This window comes from Tubulanus polymorphus, chromosome 7 (assembly GCF_964204645.1).
Source record: "Tubulanus polymorphus chromosome 7, tnTubPoly1.2, whole genome shotgun sequence".
Lineage (NCBI taxonomy): Eukaryota > Metazoa > Nemertea > Palaeonemertea > Tubulaniformes > Tubulanidae > Tubulanus > Tubulanus polymorphus.
Genome location: NC_134031.1, coordinates 17,877,274 through 17,894,949, shown reverse-complemented (window position 1 = coordinate 17,894,949; position 17,676 = coordinate 17,877,274). Strand labels below are relative to the sequence as shown.

The 17,676-nt window shown below is 40.1% G+C and overlaps 1 protein-coding gene across 1 annotated transcript; it reads right to left on the bottom strand.

Annotated features, from left to right (window-relative positions):
* Nucleotides 1–5,587: 5,587 nt before the first annotated feature.
* LOC141909234 (kinesin-like protein KIF14) lies at nt 5,588–16,045 on the bottom strand (the record flags this gene model as incomplete). The annotated part of the gene is made up of 23 exons (XM_074799622.1): nt 5,588–5,946; nt 6,323–6,473; nt 7,393–7,614; nt 8,061–8,249; nt 8,564–8,760; nt 8,853–8,954; nt 9,035–9,115; nt 9,392–9,716; nt 10,227–10,451; nt 10,541–10,606; nt 10,722–10,775; nt 10,871–11,006; nt 11,662–11,813; nt 12,074–12,179; nt 12,270–12,454; nt 12,562–12,625; nt 12,707–12,857; nt 12,984–13,156; nt 13,566–13,690; nt 14,087–14,203; nt 14,325–14,432; nt 14,836–14,919; nt 15,014–16,045. Coding segments are annotated over 23 exons (4,404 nt in total), but the record flags the coding sequence as incomplete, so codon positions are not given.
* Nucleotides 16,046–17,676: the final 1,631 nt, after the last annotated feature.

The window sequence follows — 17,676 nt, the reverse complement described above, 5'->3', positions numbered from 1 at the left end:
AGAAGCGACGTTAGTCAGCATTATGGACGGTAATGAGATGCATTATTTGATGAAAATGTGGCGCTCGTTTTGGTGGCCAGAAATGTGGAAAACGTTCGGTAGACCTGAATACGGTTTCACTAAACGAAGTCCTATCGTGTTTATAGGATTACACGATAAATATCAGGTAACAACATGAATAAGAATTTCAAAAATTAGAAATCTTACACGATGGAGATAAAAGAAACCTTGCAGAATTAAACCCAGTGTCCAAGATCGACGCAGGGACACACGGAAACAGGAAACAGAATCATGTTTCCGAGCGTTGCCCTTTACTGAACTTTTTACGAGAAACATAAGCCACTATCATGCGAGTATTTTTGTTCACACGGGTGCCAAATGGACCGGTGCTCGTTTACCCCGACCCGAAACGTCGGAGTCGGACCTGGCCCGAGCCGTATTTCATCACATGTCAAACTATTGCGCGTGAATTACATCTGGTTCCATAAGTGACTCACTTTTGCTTTATTAAAGCATTATTTAGTATCGAGTGAGTGGTTTATGAGTGTGCACACTCTTTGAATATAGGCACGGGCCAAATATGACGCCGGCCCGATCCGTGCCAGTTTGGCCCGGCATAATCATCTAGTGTGATCGCGGCTGTAGTTTCTGAGATTAAACATTGTCTCCTTGTTTCTGTGTTAGTATATTTACCCTGTTTTCCAGGTCGTGTGCGATGGACTAGTGTAATGAAAATAAGCCCTAATGTTGCTATCAACATTTCTAGCCCAGACTATGCTGATACTTTTATCAATTTAATCAAATTTCCATTTACATAGATCAATGATTTCCAATGGTTGGACGGTCGCCCTTACGTTTTTAACGAATGGTACGAGGCCAAGCCATCGGTGAACCATGTCAGCTTCGGTGAAAATAAGCCAGACTTTATCAACTCGACCGTCGACCAGCCCGATGGTTCCTACAGCGCTAGATGCGTCGCAATGGCCGTTTCGAGACTGTATTCGCGGACGAACTGGTTCAAAGTACCGTGCTCTGACTGGATGAAGAATGTCAGCTACGTCTGCAAAACTAGCGCTTCTTACAGTTATTCAAAACCGCGCCCGCTTAAACGTCTCGAGGGTAACTTCACTGGTTGTAGACCGGGATGGACGTTCGTTCGTCCGGACACTGATTGTATTCCACCAGGCACCGATATCAATAAAACCATACCTCGTAATGGAACATGCGCGAGACTTGTTACGAGTCGATCATATTTGAGTTCCGCGCAATTGTCATCAAAATGCAGAGCAATCGGTGGTAGAATAGCATTCCTAGGAAAATGGCCAGATAGCGTAACCTCACTGATGAACTTATGGCTCTATCTACCACCAGGCGACAAATGGAAATTGATATCATACACTGATAATTTTAGGTTTGATTTGGTGACTATACCTACACATCGACGAAACTTTGAAGATAGACTGGTGTTACATGTCGATAATCCTACAAAATCGACGAGATTCCGCTGGCTTTCTAAGACGTTACCAGCTTATCACGTCTTGTGTCGCACTGACGTGATGTATAAGAGTTCAAAATGCGGAATGAATCAGTTTACGTGCAGGGATAGAACGTGCATTCCTGATTCTTACGTGTGCGACGGTGAACGCAATTGTCGCGACGGATCAGACGAGATCGACTGCGAAAAATGGAAAAAATATTCATTCATCGACGAAAACAAGGTTCGCGTCGCCTCATTGAATCGATATTGCGGCTACGGTGACCAGAGCTGTACGTTTCGCGATTGCGACTCAAAAAACGAATGGAAATGCAAAAATCGTGATTGCATAGCGTTAGATCGAGTTTGCGATTCTGTTTTCGATTGTATCGATCGCAGCGACGAAAGCGATAACGCCTGCGCGGAGAATTGCCCCGGATTCCGATGTCAATCGGGCCGGTGCATCGCCTCCGAAAAAGTCAGCGACGGACTTTTCGATTGCCCGATTTATGGAGACGACGAAACGTGGAACAACGCCACTTTTTGTCCGAATGCAAACGAAGTCAGATGCCAGCCGGACCGGTCGAATTGTATACCACGGGATCGAATATGTATATATGACAAAAGAGACCCTGGCTGCCCGAAACTGTTCCATTTGAAAAACTGTAAAGAATTCACTTGTCCGGGTTTGTTCAAATGTCCGAACTCGTTTTGTATTCCTTATTATGTCGTCTGCGATGGTAAGTGGGACTGTATGGACGGGGAGGATGAGCTCGACTGCGAACCGCTGCCGCTGTGTCCAGGGCTGTTCATGTGTCCTCACGAGGGAGTATGTGTCACTCAAGAGCGTGTATGCGATGGTGTACGCGACTGCGGTCGTTCGGGCGATGACGAACAGTACTGTGATCATTGTACGCCTCCGTGTTTTTGCCGAGGGCACATTGTCGACTGCACCGGAGCCGACCACATTATCTTAACCAACGTAACCAGACGCGCCCGAGGTCTCATTCTTAAAAAGAACAACATCACCACAATAAAAATAAATACGTTTAGTAAAATGGATAAATTAGGCAGGCTAGATCTAAGTATCAACAGTATCAGCGATATTCCCGAGGGTTCATTTGTAGAGTTGATTAACCTTTTCGATTTGGATTTAAGTAGAAATGTGTTACGATACGTGCGTTCTCATTACTTTGCAGGACTACGGCGATTAAGATACCTTCATCTATCGGATAATCAGATATCTGACATTCAGCATAGAGCGTTCTACGACCTGACTAGTTTAATATACCTCAATATCAGCGACAACAAACGTCTCCAGCAAATTCAACCAAAACGTCCGTTCGAAAGGTTGTCGAATTTAAAAATTCTTGACCTGCGGCTGAAATCAGGTCCCAAGTTCTTAATCAGTAAAGGGGCGTTCAAGGACGTTTCTCTCGATGAGCTTTACGCTGATTATTTCAATATCTGCTGCTTTGCGATCGATAATTCGGATTGGTGTACTCAACAAGGCGACGGATTTTCGTCCTGTAAAAATCTTCTCGATTCGAGATTTTTACAGGTCGCCGTTTGGGTTCTAGGTATCAGCGCTCTAGTCGGAAACGCCCTCGTTATCGTCTGCAGGTGTAGAGACGATAGCAAAAGAAGAAATACTAGCATCACTAATCTTCTAGTTTTGATACTGGCCATTTCTGACATATTAATGGGTGTTTATCTGATGGTCATCGCCGTCAAAGACACCCTAACACGCGGGGACTACATAAACGAGTCGGTGGGATGGAGATCGAGTTTGGTTTGTAAGCTAACAGGGGCGGTGTCATTACTGTCCAGTCAGATGTCTGTATACACCATGGTGCTGTTGACCGTGGATCGAGTTCTGTGCATAGCTTTTCCATTTCACAAAAACCTCCATATCTCTTACAAAGGCTCTATACTCGCGGTCATCTTCGGTTGGATATTCTGGTTTTTACTGGCGGTTCTGCCTGTTTTCGATGATTACATCGGCTATTTCCGCAATTACTACGGTCGCAACAGCGTTTGCCTGCCGTTCACGATCACCCACGGCGCCGAGGTAGCCATGGAATTCTCTCTGCTATTGTTGATTTTCAATCTGCTTTCGTTTCTGTTCATAGGAACGTCGTACGCCATCATTTACTGCATATACAAAAAATCGTCGAAATCGGTCGGGAATTCGTGCGACGCAGCGTCGAAATCGAACGAAATGACTCTCGTTAAGAAACTCGTGCTGATTTTAGGCACCGATTTCTTTTGTTGGGTTCCGATCATTTTGACGAAATTCGTATCGATGAGCGGCGTTTATGTATTACCCGATGTAGCGGCTTTTATGGCTATAATCGTTTTGCCGATAAACTCGGCTTTAAATCCGATCTTGTTCACATTTTCGGCGCTGATAGTCAGTCGAAAAAGAAAGAAGAAAGCCGCCGCGGTTGATCAGCACCAAAGAACAAACATATCTAAATTCTAACAACGCAGGCGATGTTAGTCTAAAACGTGACTGATTTTTTCTTCCGTTTTCTGTGACACTTGCTGCATGGATGAAACAGCTTCATTTTCTTCTTCTATTTCACGTGGTTTCTGCCAGTTCAAAGTTTTTTGCTTGTAAAGTTTCGTTTTTGCTTTTTTCTATAATCGAGTTTGTATTAAAGATAATGCACGTAGCCCTTACCAGCCACCGTATATACATGTATGTAGATAGAAAATTCTTCATTACAATAAGATATGTAATTATTTTGAATAGAAAAATTTCGAAACCTAAAAGTCACCTTAAAGTTTCGTGTTAATAAACTGTAATTCCTCATTAGAAAAAAGGTTTTCATTGTTATCGCTTCAATCAGAAATTCATAAAATCTAGTCTTTAGGAATTTTTGCTTCTATGGTTTTTACCCAAACTCGCTACTGTAGATTTTTGAAATTGAATTAGATTAGGTTTTCATACAATTAAATAATATAACTCAATATTCTTCTAACGCAGTAGTTTGTTACAAACCATATGTGGGAACAGACAGACTTAGTATCCAATGGTATTATAGCCATACTATCTACAGATTTCCGAGGTACACGATTCAGCAATTCCAGAGTTTGGAATCCACCGATTTCCCGAGGAGGAACAGTGAAGCGATCCAGATGCTAGTCGTCAACTGCCATAAACCCAGCGATTCTCAGATCCTGATACATGTACACAGCAAACTGATCGAATTCCAAACCTTCAAGAACCAGTAAACAATAAATAGATGCGATGTTTACGATACAAAGAATATAAATATTTATCCACATTTCGCGTATAAACAAAAATTACATTACAATACATGCATATAATAATTACAAGTTGAGAATAATAAAAATTATTATCCGTTAATTGCTTATTTTTGGCAGATAGTAGCATTTTTGAATCATCATGAGTCAAACACAACTTAAGTTATTGTATAAGGCATCACATTACATAACTCAAGTCGTCTGTATTTTTGAGTCCCAATTTGTACAATGTATTATTTAATCAATTTACAAGTGTAGGTCTTTTTTTTCTCGATAAAATGTCAAGATAACGTAGTCCCAACAAGGACGACTTAAGTGAGTTTGATTGTAGTTTTTATTAATCTTCAAAAAAGACATACAACGGAGTTGCCATTATCACAATACGCTGAGGTATTAGAAAATTTGAGTGAAGCTGGAGAAATTCTCACATTGTTAGGATTTTCCTCACAATTATCTAGACATTCATCTAGCCATCCGATAAATTGTATTATTGTACTTCGTAACCCTTTCAGTGCGTCTACACCACACTGCGGTGTATAAATCAGTGATGGACTTTACTAGTACACCGCATCGCGGTGTATCGATTCTATTAGGAATTAACTTTTATCTCTGTTGAAAGATGGCGGCACCTGTCAAACAAAGTAAAAAATACAGTAACAAAGATACATTAACGCCACGGTGAAGACGCACTATAACAACATGCCCATTATTCAACACACTAAGATTTCAAAATCGTCTCCAGCACTATCAGGTATCAATCAGTCAGCATGAATTGTAACGTCGATAACTATGCAGCCAGTAAATAAATTCTTTGAAACTTGTCGTGTTGAGTTCGAACGATTAATGAGGACGAACGGTTTTTTTACGCCTCTGATTGCTCGAACAAGGATTATTCGAAGATTTCATCGTCGAGTTCGGTTGACGTAGTTTACTCGGACTCGTAAATCGAGCGTTCGTTTCGATCAAGTTCGTCAAAAACGCGCCGAGACTGTCGCCGGAACTGCGCACGTCGTTAGCGACCATATCTAAGAGTTCGTTCTGAGCGTCCGATAGAATCGACGTATCCGTCGTATTGGCAGCAGACGACTCCGCATCGTCGTCCGTTCGTAAATCGACGTTCGACGTCGCTTGGAGTTTTTCCGTCGCTGTTTTTACCGATTCGACGCTGCGTAACAGACGGCGCGCGTCTTTCTCTTCAGCTGAAAAAAAATATCAAAGCTCACAATAAAATTTCAGGGAGGCTACTTTCATTTGATTTGCTTTTTCCCCCCCGACATGTGCATCGCTTTCCCAGACTTGATCTGCTAAGAATCCGATCAGACACGAGACTACCCGTTGTTTAATCGCCGAGACAAAATTTCATAAACTATAAATGGAAAACCCCGGGCCAAAATAAAACTGGATTTTCTGATTGGCTGATAATGACATAATCTAAACTATGCATGTAGCTGCGAACTCGGGCTAGTATGGCAGGGTTTTGTACAGTGGTCATAAGGTACGAATCCCTGCCAGGGGAGGATGCGATCCCACAAAAGAGATGATCTGTTTATGTTAAGAAAGTATTATCAGACTTACAGGTTAAGAAAGTATGAATGAGTTGTTGTATGATGGCTACATGATCCGTGAGGCTACTGACATTAATGATGAGCGTCTGACATCGTTTATAACTCGAATCCCAGTAATTATCCGGTCTGTTCGTCTCGGTCATCGACGTATCCAGTTCAATCTTAAACACAAACAGAAGAATATGAGATCGGGTTATTGAATCAGTAGGACTCGGGTCAAACAGAATACAAGCCTATTAAAACCTTTACTGCAAAATGTAACCAAATTCGCAAGCAAAGCATAACGTTAAACAAATACAGTCAACTCTGCTTAATTCGTATCTTTGTGGACCCGGCAATTTCTATATGGATGAAATACAAGTCATGTACACGGTATATACAACTATGTTACTGAAGAAAATGTACCTAAAATTCATTGCAGACAAAACGAAATATGAGTCATCTGTATGAGTGAAATCAAACATTTATTTATGGTTTCAACTTATTTGACTTGGTTTTATCCGGGACTATTCTCTGACATGGACATTGTTTCCCTGACTTGATCTACTAAGAATTCATCAATTGAAACAGTCAAATACATAAGACATAGACGGAAACTGATTTCAAGCATGATCTTACGAACTCAAAATTTCCCCGACTTTTCCCTGATTTCCAGGTAATGTGGCGCCATCCTGTTTGAGTAAAATAAGCTCCGAATAAAGCAGAGTTGACTGTGAAACTAAAACATCATGCAAATTCATAATTTTACCCAAGCAACGGACTGCTTTACAGGAACTATCACCTGTAATAATGATCATTAGTTAAGAACCGATATTTACCAATCGTAATTTGAAAATAAAAAGAGGAAAAGGTATTTTTCAGGTACGTCAAAGCCATGTCATAGGCTACTAGCGAGATCCATCCCTCAGTTTCAGATGTTCTTAAAGAAATCAGGTTATGCAATTTCTGAAAGGGTGAATTTCAAATTTGCAGATCTTAAATATGTTTTTCCTGAGAGGAAAGGAACAACCTGAATAGGAAGGTAGGGATCCGAACCCTCGAGATTGCCCCCAAGTCCACCCCTGGATACACGATTCTTACTTGGATTTCTTGTAACTTCGCCAGGAGAACTTTCGTCGAGGCGACGAGGAGCTCAGATCGGTGAATGACTTCGGCGACATCCCGGTCAGCGATCTCACGGTCGCCGAGGGATTGTATCTGAAATAGCGCTTCTTCAATCGTTTTCAGACCGGCGTGTAACGTTTTGTCTAAAAACAAATCGCAACCGCCGATCGTGGCTTGTCGCAGCGAGGACGTCAGACGCTGAAAACAAATATATATATATATCCTAAAAATATTCTGAATATATTTTCATACGTAAGTTAAATACCAAATAATCTGTTGAACATCAGGTTTGGTTCAATTCAAAAGGGTGGCCACTCTTATTTGACTTGCTTTTTCACCGACTATTCCCTGACATGCACATTGTTTTCCCTGATTTGATCTGCTAGGAATTCAATCAATCAACACAGTCAAATATGTAAGACATAGACAGAAACTGTTTAATTATACGCACAATATAGCCACCTCAATATATTTCCCTGATTTTTAGCTTTTTTACAAAATTTCTTTAGAGAAAAGAAAATTCCCTGATTTCCAGGTATGTGGCCACCCTGTTCAAAGAAATCAATTTCAGAGACTGAGAGTTCCAATGTTTTGACATTATCGAGAATCATCAATCTTCAAAATATCTCTTCGTAATTAATTACCACTTGTGTCGTAAGATCAGTATCGTCATCATCAGTTATACTGTCGAGTTCTCTCGAATCCGTTAAACAGGTTATCCGAGTATCGGACGCTAGCGCCGTCTCTCCGCATTGCTTAGCGATTGCTGTTATCAATTCACACATCTGATTGGACGATTCGTTCACCATACTGTTTATATCACTATTACACCCCTAGATATATATAGAATAGGAGTTCAAATGAATTCGAAATTTTAAAATCTTTCCTCAAGTAATTTCATCGGTGATTTTTCAATTTTCATAAATGGAATTTGGGCCCGTTGTAGAAGTGAACATACCATCATACTACAAGGGACATCAACATTTTAGTGGTGACCGGTTGATAAAGTTATTTTTCAAGAAAAGTTACCCTTGGGAAAGCAGTTGACATCCAAGATCTAAGCTACGCGAGGTGTAAAATGAATTTTCCAAAATAATTTCCCGATTAGACTAGAGGAAAATTGATCCTTTGAGCATACGCTACTTACTTGTAGGAATAAAACCGTCTGATTTCCGAGTTTTTTCGCCGTTTCTAACAACTGTTGAACGTACGATTTCATCAACGATGATTTGCCGCTTATAGACGCAGCCCAGACGGTCGTCATAGAAACCAGTTCCCGTAACGTAACGGTCAATTCGAGGCTTTGCGCTTGTACGACGTCTGTGACCTTGGAACCGATAGAACCTACAAACAAACAAAGGTCATTCATTTTTGTTATTGCTATAGAATAATGATGTTTAAACACGTTTCGCTCAGGTGATTTCCAAGTTACAAACCCGAATTAGTTTTCCTATCATCGAGAATATTCTGCATAGAGGACTGCATCATCTGGAGCGAATTCAAAATATGGTCGACCATGCTCTCCTTTAATCCAGTCACTGCAAATGAAAACGCATACGTATTTATTAGCTTTTTAAAATGAATTGTCATTTGCGAATATCGCGGAAGTGAGACTGACCTCTTATGTTAGAGATAGAATTCACGATTAGTTCACGACACAAATCTAGTGAAGTCGGCTGGTCTTGATCCGGTTTCGAAGCTGAAAAAAAAACAAGAATACATTTGTATACATAAATTGGATAGTAAAAACGTGTGGTCAATAGAATATCCAAATCCCCTGGGGCCGGTTTTATAGACTAGTATTACCTTTAACCTGGGGGCTAACTTAATTAATTTTCAATTGAGTTAACCCCGGGTTTAAGGTAATACCAGATTATAAAACCAGGCCCCGATTCTTTTTAAAAATTTTCCTGGTTTCCTGAGAGGTCAGTGCGCACCCTGTCCGAAGATCAAACCATATTCGACGAATGCTTACATTTACGGCGATCGGACGATCGTCTCCGTAGAGCCGGCGATCGCGGACTCAGACTTTTACGAATCAACGACAGACGTCTTTCGGTATTCTGCGGCGAGGCGTCGTCGTCGTTCAGACGGTTCTCTTTCTCCCACGTGTCGTTCGGATCGTAGAATACGTTATCGTTGCTCTCGCCGTCGCCGTTGTACAGTTCGCGCATCTGAACGAGTTTATCCTCGAATTTATCCGTCGTCCAGAACGTGCTGATTCCCAGTTTCGCGTTCGTCACTTTGACGAGAATTTGCGAGCCGCTCTCGGGCGTGTCGACGTCCTCGCTACCGAATACCTTCATTCAATAGATATCCCGAGATTATTCAAACTAACTGTATCGATTGAGTTAAGAATAGACAATTCGAAATGATTTGACCCTAAAACTGGGTTCCTATGGATTAGTCATTCCTGGATATAAGGAGTTTTCAAGGAAAATATTTCAAGGAAGTGTCTTCATTACTTTCTGACTCCTCCTAAATCAATATGTGTATCTCGGTAAACCATTAATTCGGTGGTTTTAAGCAAATGTTTTCCCATACACTACCTAAACATCTAAAAATCCTCGTCCCAGCTGTACAGATTTGGGCACAGTTTACGGTACAACTACAAACTAGACAAAATCTCTAATTGCCTATTTCTCAAAATTGAAAGAATTTACAGGCTAAAATATAAGGAGTTTCAAGCACATCTAAAACCATTTTCCAAGGAGTTTTTAAGAATAGTTTAGAATTGACATATCTAAATAAACTTGGAATATCACTTGTACTAAGCAGGTGACATTGAGAGGAGATTTAGAGACACTTACCGTATGTTTTTTAAGGAATTGACTGATTTTGTTCGCCTCTCGTATAAGTAGTGTATTCCTGTATGTATCAGTGCGATTACTGATAGGAGTTAACGGTTTCTGTTTCACCGGCGTCGATTTTTCTCGTTGCTGCTTCAAACGTTCAACGTCGAGCGCCATCTTTTGTTTCTGTTTCTCCAACTGTTCCATGATCCGTGAACGCTCCACTTTCGCGTCGGTAACAATCTGTCGACGAAACGACGAAAATATCATAGATATTTCAATTCAACATCGATAGAGATTTCCGAGTATTTTCTAAATAGACCGAGACGAACCTGAGATGATGCTTTTGCTTCTAGTTTACGTTTGTTTACGAGCGCGATCAACTGTTGCTGTAACATCTACGAAATAAATATTATAATATAATGAAATAAATTCTGGCAAAATTATATTCATCGATGCCAACTTTGATGAGAAAACAGTAAATCGTCGATCATTCCAAAAAGTCAGACCTACCTGATTTTGTTGTTCAAGTTTATCCATTTGATCCCGTTCAACTGACTGCTCTTTCTATAATGAAATTTCATAAAATTATGATGAGTGAAAATATACAATAGACTCAGTCTTATTTACAAATACAGAGCCGTTCGAATACAATAACTCACGATAATCTCCTTTAATTGCGCTACTTTTTCCTCATAAGTATGCCTCTGTACGGTCAGTTCTTCTTCCGCTTCTTGCTGCGATTCGAGCAGTTTTTTCTCCATTTCTGCCTTCATTTTCTCGATTTCGAGCTGCATTCTACGGATATCAGAACGACAAACTTCAATATAATAATGCCTACTAAACGCTTCAAACTTTACAGATTAACTGCCCGACGGATTTTGCCATTCCACCTAATCATCGATAATACAATAACAAATAAACAGGTCTTTAAAACGCTCAAAGGAGTTCCTATTCAAAGTCGACGACATCAAAGGAACGATTTACCCACAGGAATCAAGTTTCTTATTAGCGATAACAATGAATCAAACTGAAATAATCTCACAGGTTATAAATCATTTTAAATCCTGTTTTCAATACAATAATATTAGTCAAATAAAGGCTTTGCTAGACTGGTCTACTAACAAGAGAACTGGGTGTCTATACAATACATATATATCAGGGTGGCCAATTTCCGCCCATTTGCATATATCCTGAAATTTCCCTGATATCTCCATGTGATTACACAAAATTCCCTGTAAGTAAATCTTAGAAATATCAAAGTTTAAGATGTTACAATCTTTTTACACATACAACACATGGTCATATAAACTCCCTGAGTTTTCCAGGTTTTTGGTAATGATTTGTCAAAATTCCCTGACTTTTCCCTGATTTTTTTCTAGATTCCCTGAGTTTTGCTGGTTTTCCAGGTCAGTGGCCACCCTGTATACGGCGGTATAGCAGTATCTATTACCTGGCGTTTTGTGCTTTAATCAACTCTCTTTTCGCGTAATCGAAGTCTCGCGGTTGATGATGAGAAGTTGTCGACGTAGTATGTTTATTCTGTGATTCAATCGGGTGATTGAATCGAAAGTAATGATCTCCGCCGAGAATAACGCGATCGCCCTGAATATCAAAACATGAATACAGACATCAATTCAGAATTCTAAGCATTCCAATTTAATAAGTCAGGGTCCCTACAGATCAGTCATTCCTGGAATAAGTTTTATACGAGTTTTAACGGTGAAAACTTCATATTTAAAGGAAGCATCTGCATCACTTTCACTGTAATACTCCTCCTGAGTAAAAAGCCATTTTAAAAACATTTTCTATTTTGAAGTGTTCAAGGAATCATAGGGCCCTTTGAGATATTAGCTTTGACTTACATGATGCAAAGGAATTTTTTCAGTTATTGCGTCCCCATTCACATAGGTTGGAGCATCTTCAATGGGCGAGATGTAAACATGACCATCGCTGGCTGTGTCAAATAGGCTATTAAAGTAGATCGATTGATAAAAACGTTTGAACATGGACACAAAATTGCATCTAGACACGAGCTGTTTAAAGAAAAGAAATAAATACCAGTGGTCTTCAGCAATAAGCGCCCCCTGTAACTGAACCTCTTGATCTGAACCGGTGGTTCTACGTCCTACTCTCGTTTGTCCTTCTTTCAAAATGTAAAGCAGCGTTTCGGAGAGTAAAGGATCCTCGTTCAAATTCACCAGATACGGCTGCCGATTGTCGATCTTTAAAGCAATTCCAGATTTCTGAAACGAAATTAGCAATAAATCATTACACTCGATTCCTTCAATGTAACATGTAGGTTCCCAGCGTATAAGACTCGGGTTCTCGACTCAGATTTTTATTTTTATACCTCTAACAGTTTCTCCTCTTCGAGTCTTCTTTTTTCTGAAGCTTTCAATTTTTCTTGCCAAGTTCTATTCGAAAATAAAGAATTATTTAATTTACAAGTCTAAACTATTCAACGATGCATAATCGAAGGCGATACTAAATCTTACCGGGTCGCTTCCATCATTTCTTTCTCCTTCTGTAAAAGTTTATCTTTCAAAGACGCGATTTCCGCGAGACTCGACGACAAATGATACTCGTTTCCGGTCGACAACAGACCGCCAGTTTGACCGCGCAGTTTCTCGATCTCGGCTCGAAGTTCTAAAACAAAAAATCGCATCAACACTAATCAGAGAACGCTTCTCAGAAGATCTTAAAGGAATATTTTCAACTGAAAATTCATTCTCTTTGCCTGAGCGAATATTTTCCATAACCCGGACACCTTACCTCTGATGAGTCTGGCCTTCGGGTCCTCGTTGACCTTCGCGTTATTAACAATCGCACGCGCTTGTTTAGCGTAACGTAAAGTGCTCAGCGTTTCCTCCATACAGATATTAGCCGGGCTGATCGTAGCTAACATCGCAGTCTGTGAATTACCCCCTAGACTTTCTTTCAATAACCTTCCAATTGAGATACAAAGGTTTATCAACAATCAAAGAAATTTTCATCACACAAATTTTTCTTATTAAAAATTTTGAACTTATTCATTTTTAATGCATGCAATTCTATAGAGTAATATCTATGTCAGATATATCTGAACTTGTGTACTCGTTCATTTTTAATGCATGCAATTCTAGTTATATTTATGTCAGATATATCTGAATTTGTGTACTCGATACGATGTTTTAATTGCGGCATTAAATATTTCACGAGGCAATTATTGTCGACATGAAAACTGTGTTTATTGCGCTAGTCAGTGGTAAATCATCTGTTTTTACAACCAGCCATTATTGATATTCCAGCTGTTTTTGAAATATCGACATGGTACATGTAAATATATATATATATATATATATCTCATCGACTCACCAAGTCAAAATGGAATCTCTGTACGGGATGAATAGGCGTTTCCTATTCGTACAAGTCGCTAAATCTGACAGAGTCGAGATGACTTTACCCAATGTCAACAACGATTTATTGATACTGGCTCCTTCCTAAAATACAAAACGATAGGGTCGGTTGAGCAATTCAGCAAATCCTTATGAAACTCAAAACATAGTGCTTTATTAAATTGATAAATAAATATTTTCACTTTTCAAAAATATTTTCAATTTGAAATAAAAGCGACCATGTACGGATGTTAGTTTCAAAATCAAGAATTTATTTACTATTTACTGACATGACAATCATTGTCAAGTGATCATCATCTCTAGTGAGTTTTAAACATCTATAACTTCAAATTTTTGACTTAACAAATAAATTCTGTATATAGGGGTTCTTATTACTATATCATCTATTCTCCACATTTGAGTATGGTTTTCTAGATTCAATTTGAAAGCTCAACTATCGCTACTGAGAGCTCGAAGAGCATCTCAATCGATGAACCATACCTTCAATCGATCTCCAGAAGTTTTCGCCGTTGATTGACGTTCACTGCCGGCGAGATCAATCAGGTTTATTTTACTGGTCGTCGAATGTTCGTGATCTTCTCCTTCGATATTTTCAGACTGAAAATTGTTCATTCAGAGACGGCTCAAATTATTTAATTGTGAATAAAACCTGTACATTTAATTTCGTTTTTATTGTTGTACTTTGCTAAAGATAAAACAGTTGCAACCTAAACCTTACCCTTGTTTGAGTTAATATGATTGTGAATACAGAATGTGAGCGACTGCTTTTATCATTCATACCAGTAGCAGCAGTGGCTCGCTGTTTATTGCCAAGATTCAACCACGTCTGAAAAAAAATCCAACACACACATACATATATAATAAAATTGGACCTAACAATAAAATAACATCCATTTTAGTTTCTATATCCACTACTCTGAAAATGAGCCACCCCTTACAAAATATCTGCTGCCCCTACCAGAGTGGATGTCTATCAATGCTGTTAATCGCTTTGAAATATATTGAGCTAATTCATGTAAAGAATAGAAAATAACACAAAAAATTTAGCTTCATTATCTGGGCCCAGTTCCACAGTTCTGAGTTAAGATTTGACTCTGGGTTAACTCATTGAAAATGAACTAACTCTAACTCACGACTGTGGAACTGGGTCCTATATTTTGCTCTGTGGATCGAAAACATTTGTAGAACCTTTAAAATCCCAGCATATGGAGAACACTTGTCATACTAACCTGCATGTCTTCGAATGAACTGACCACATACGAAGACAGACCTTCTACGTATGGACCGAGGACTGGATGCTCTCTGACGCGCAGCTAGAAAAAACATTTATTCTCTTTAAATTCAAATTCAAAATTAGCTGTTAGAATATTTCAGTCAAAACGAATCTTCAAAGAAACCGAAGCTTACCACGTGTTTACTGCCTTGTTTATTCGCGCATGTATTATCGCCGCTCGGCGCGAGAAGGTCGTGTATTTTCTCGTTGTAAATCTCGAAGAAACTTATTTCGACGTTGATTTTCATTCGTTCGGCGTCGACTTTCAGATCGCGTCGTCGAAACAGATCGTCGCCGAATCGCGGAATGATTCCGCGGTCGTCGCCGTGTCCGGTGATGCAGTAACTCTTACCGCTGCCCGTCTGCCCGTACGCGAACAAACACGTGTTGTATCCCTCGAACGCTTTCGCTAATTGCGGCTCGGCGACCGTGTTATAAACGTACTCCTGACCGGCGTACGAATTTCCCTTTTTCTCGTCGAACGACCAGAACGAGAAATCGTAGAGAAAACGATATTTGACGCCGGTGTCGGCCATCACGCACGTTTCGTTGTTCGTCATCGAGACGACGTTTCGAACGTCCGAACGTTCTAGTTCGCGTTTACTGAACGGACGAACGCGCACGGCGACCGTCACGCTGCAGCGATCCTCGCCGAGTTCCGCCGTATCGATCGTCGCGTTGCTGCGGCGTTTTTTCGACTTCGGCAACGGCGTGCCCATCTGAACGGCCGTGAAACAGTCGGGCGTACTCGCTACCGACGAACAGAAATCCGGGTACGATTTACGAATCTTACTGACGGGAGTAGAGGGCGCTTCGGTCGACGACGGTAATTTAGACGTCGATAAGCTACAAAACGCCGGCGGTATTTTAATCCTCGACGGTTTCAACGCGGGTGCCGGCGGCGCCGGAAGAGCGAACTCGATCTCCTCTTCTTCGGTTTCGGTTTCCGACGCGAATAACGCCGAGTCGTCCTCGACGCGAGCCACGACCGTCAGATCGGATATCGCCGCGTCGTTCTCCGAATTCAACGAACCATCCATGAATTCCTCTTCGACGACGTCCGGAGTCGACGTGCGCGGATTATTATCCAACGACAGACGCATTCTGGTGACGGTTTCCGTTCCGCCGAACGACGTCTCGTAAACTTCGTGATTAAACTTCACCGATTTGAGACGTTTATTGTGGTTATCCGTTTTACTCGTCATATCGTCGTTCGGCTCGTCGAATTGCTGCGATCGCTTGGTACCGTTTTTCGTCCGGTTTCCGATATTCATCGATGATGAATCTGAAGAGAATGCAACTATATATCGCTGTATTTAATTGCGTCGTCGACGACGACGGGCTATGATATTGAGATCATGTTCGTAGGAAATGAAATGCGTGTTTCGTAAAGTGTGAACAATTCCCGGGTAGCAGTCGAGAGTAGTTGTACACTGATTGATAACAACAGGGCATTTCATACAACAATAGCCACAGTAATAGTATAGGCCTTCACATATTTTCAATACTACCACTTTATACATACAACAGGCTGGCTACTTTCCACCAATTCACAAATTCCCACAGTTTTTGCCGATTTTCCATGTTATCCCGAGTATTTCTTGATTTAGAATGTAACGATTTATTCATTATTCATTAATCACATACTGATTCAGATATGCGTGGTCAACAACAATCCAAATTCCCCGAATTTTCCAGGTTTTTACAAAATTTGCCAAATTCCCTGGATTTTCTCCGATTATTTCTAGATATTTCTGATTCCCTGAATTTTCCAGGTCAGTGGCCATCCTGCATTTAAGCATTCTTACAACACGTAAAATCAGAATAATTACTAACCAGTTGTAACTATCATTATTTTACAATCCTAAAAGCTTAGGACTTGGAGCTAACTAAAACATCGTCATTCCTCACACAAACTCAGTCGATGTAATATTAGATAAAATATTGTAACAAAAAGGGATTTGTCCTAATGAAACAAGTGTATGAATTATCCCTATTGTAAACTATTTTTAACAGAAAATCTGAAGCAATTAAGCGCGAATTAAATCTCATATATAAACATAAGTAGTCAAAGGGAACAATGAATGATAGTGTCAAACAGTTCATCAAATAAATCCTGACCTGTCTGTGTATGATTGTTCAAAAGCGTTTATTGATTGATCAGTCTGAGCCTATTGTAGTAAAACTTGTCAACTGATGTCAATTAGTGCAGCAGGTAATAAATGAGTCAATTGATTGAAGGCATTGAGGAGTGACACAAGACTTTGTCATCACTATCACTCTATAAGCTTAGCACAAACCGATTTGATTTTATATAGTAATAACCGTTTTTTAGTTTAAATAGGGGCCTATACCACCAGAACCAGAGGAAACTGAAGAAGGTGAAATACATCTAATTCTCCTCACACACTTTTTATTATACTGATAATAGCCAAGCCATCCAGCACTAGCAGACCAGTCAAGGCAAAAAAATTATTATCCATGTAATGTAACTATTTGCCTCAATAAAACAGAATTGTATTGCACTTTTGTGGCTTCATTTCAGATAAATCTACGCAGATTAGCAAGTGAAATATATCTTTTGAGAACCAATTAGTGTAAAGGTTCGATACGGAAAACAAAGATCAATTCTTACCTAAGACACAACACCGAAAAATAACGTTTAACTCACTAAAATATTTATCACTTCCGCATAACTTCAGACCAGTCAAATTTAGAGGGCAATGGCGGCGCTGAACGCTGATTGGTTGACTACACACTTGAGTTCACCAGCTCTAATCAGCGACTGAACGGGTTC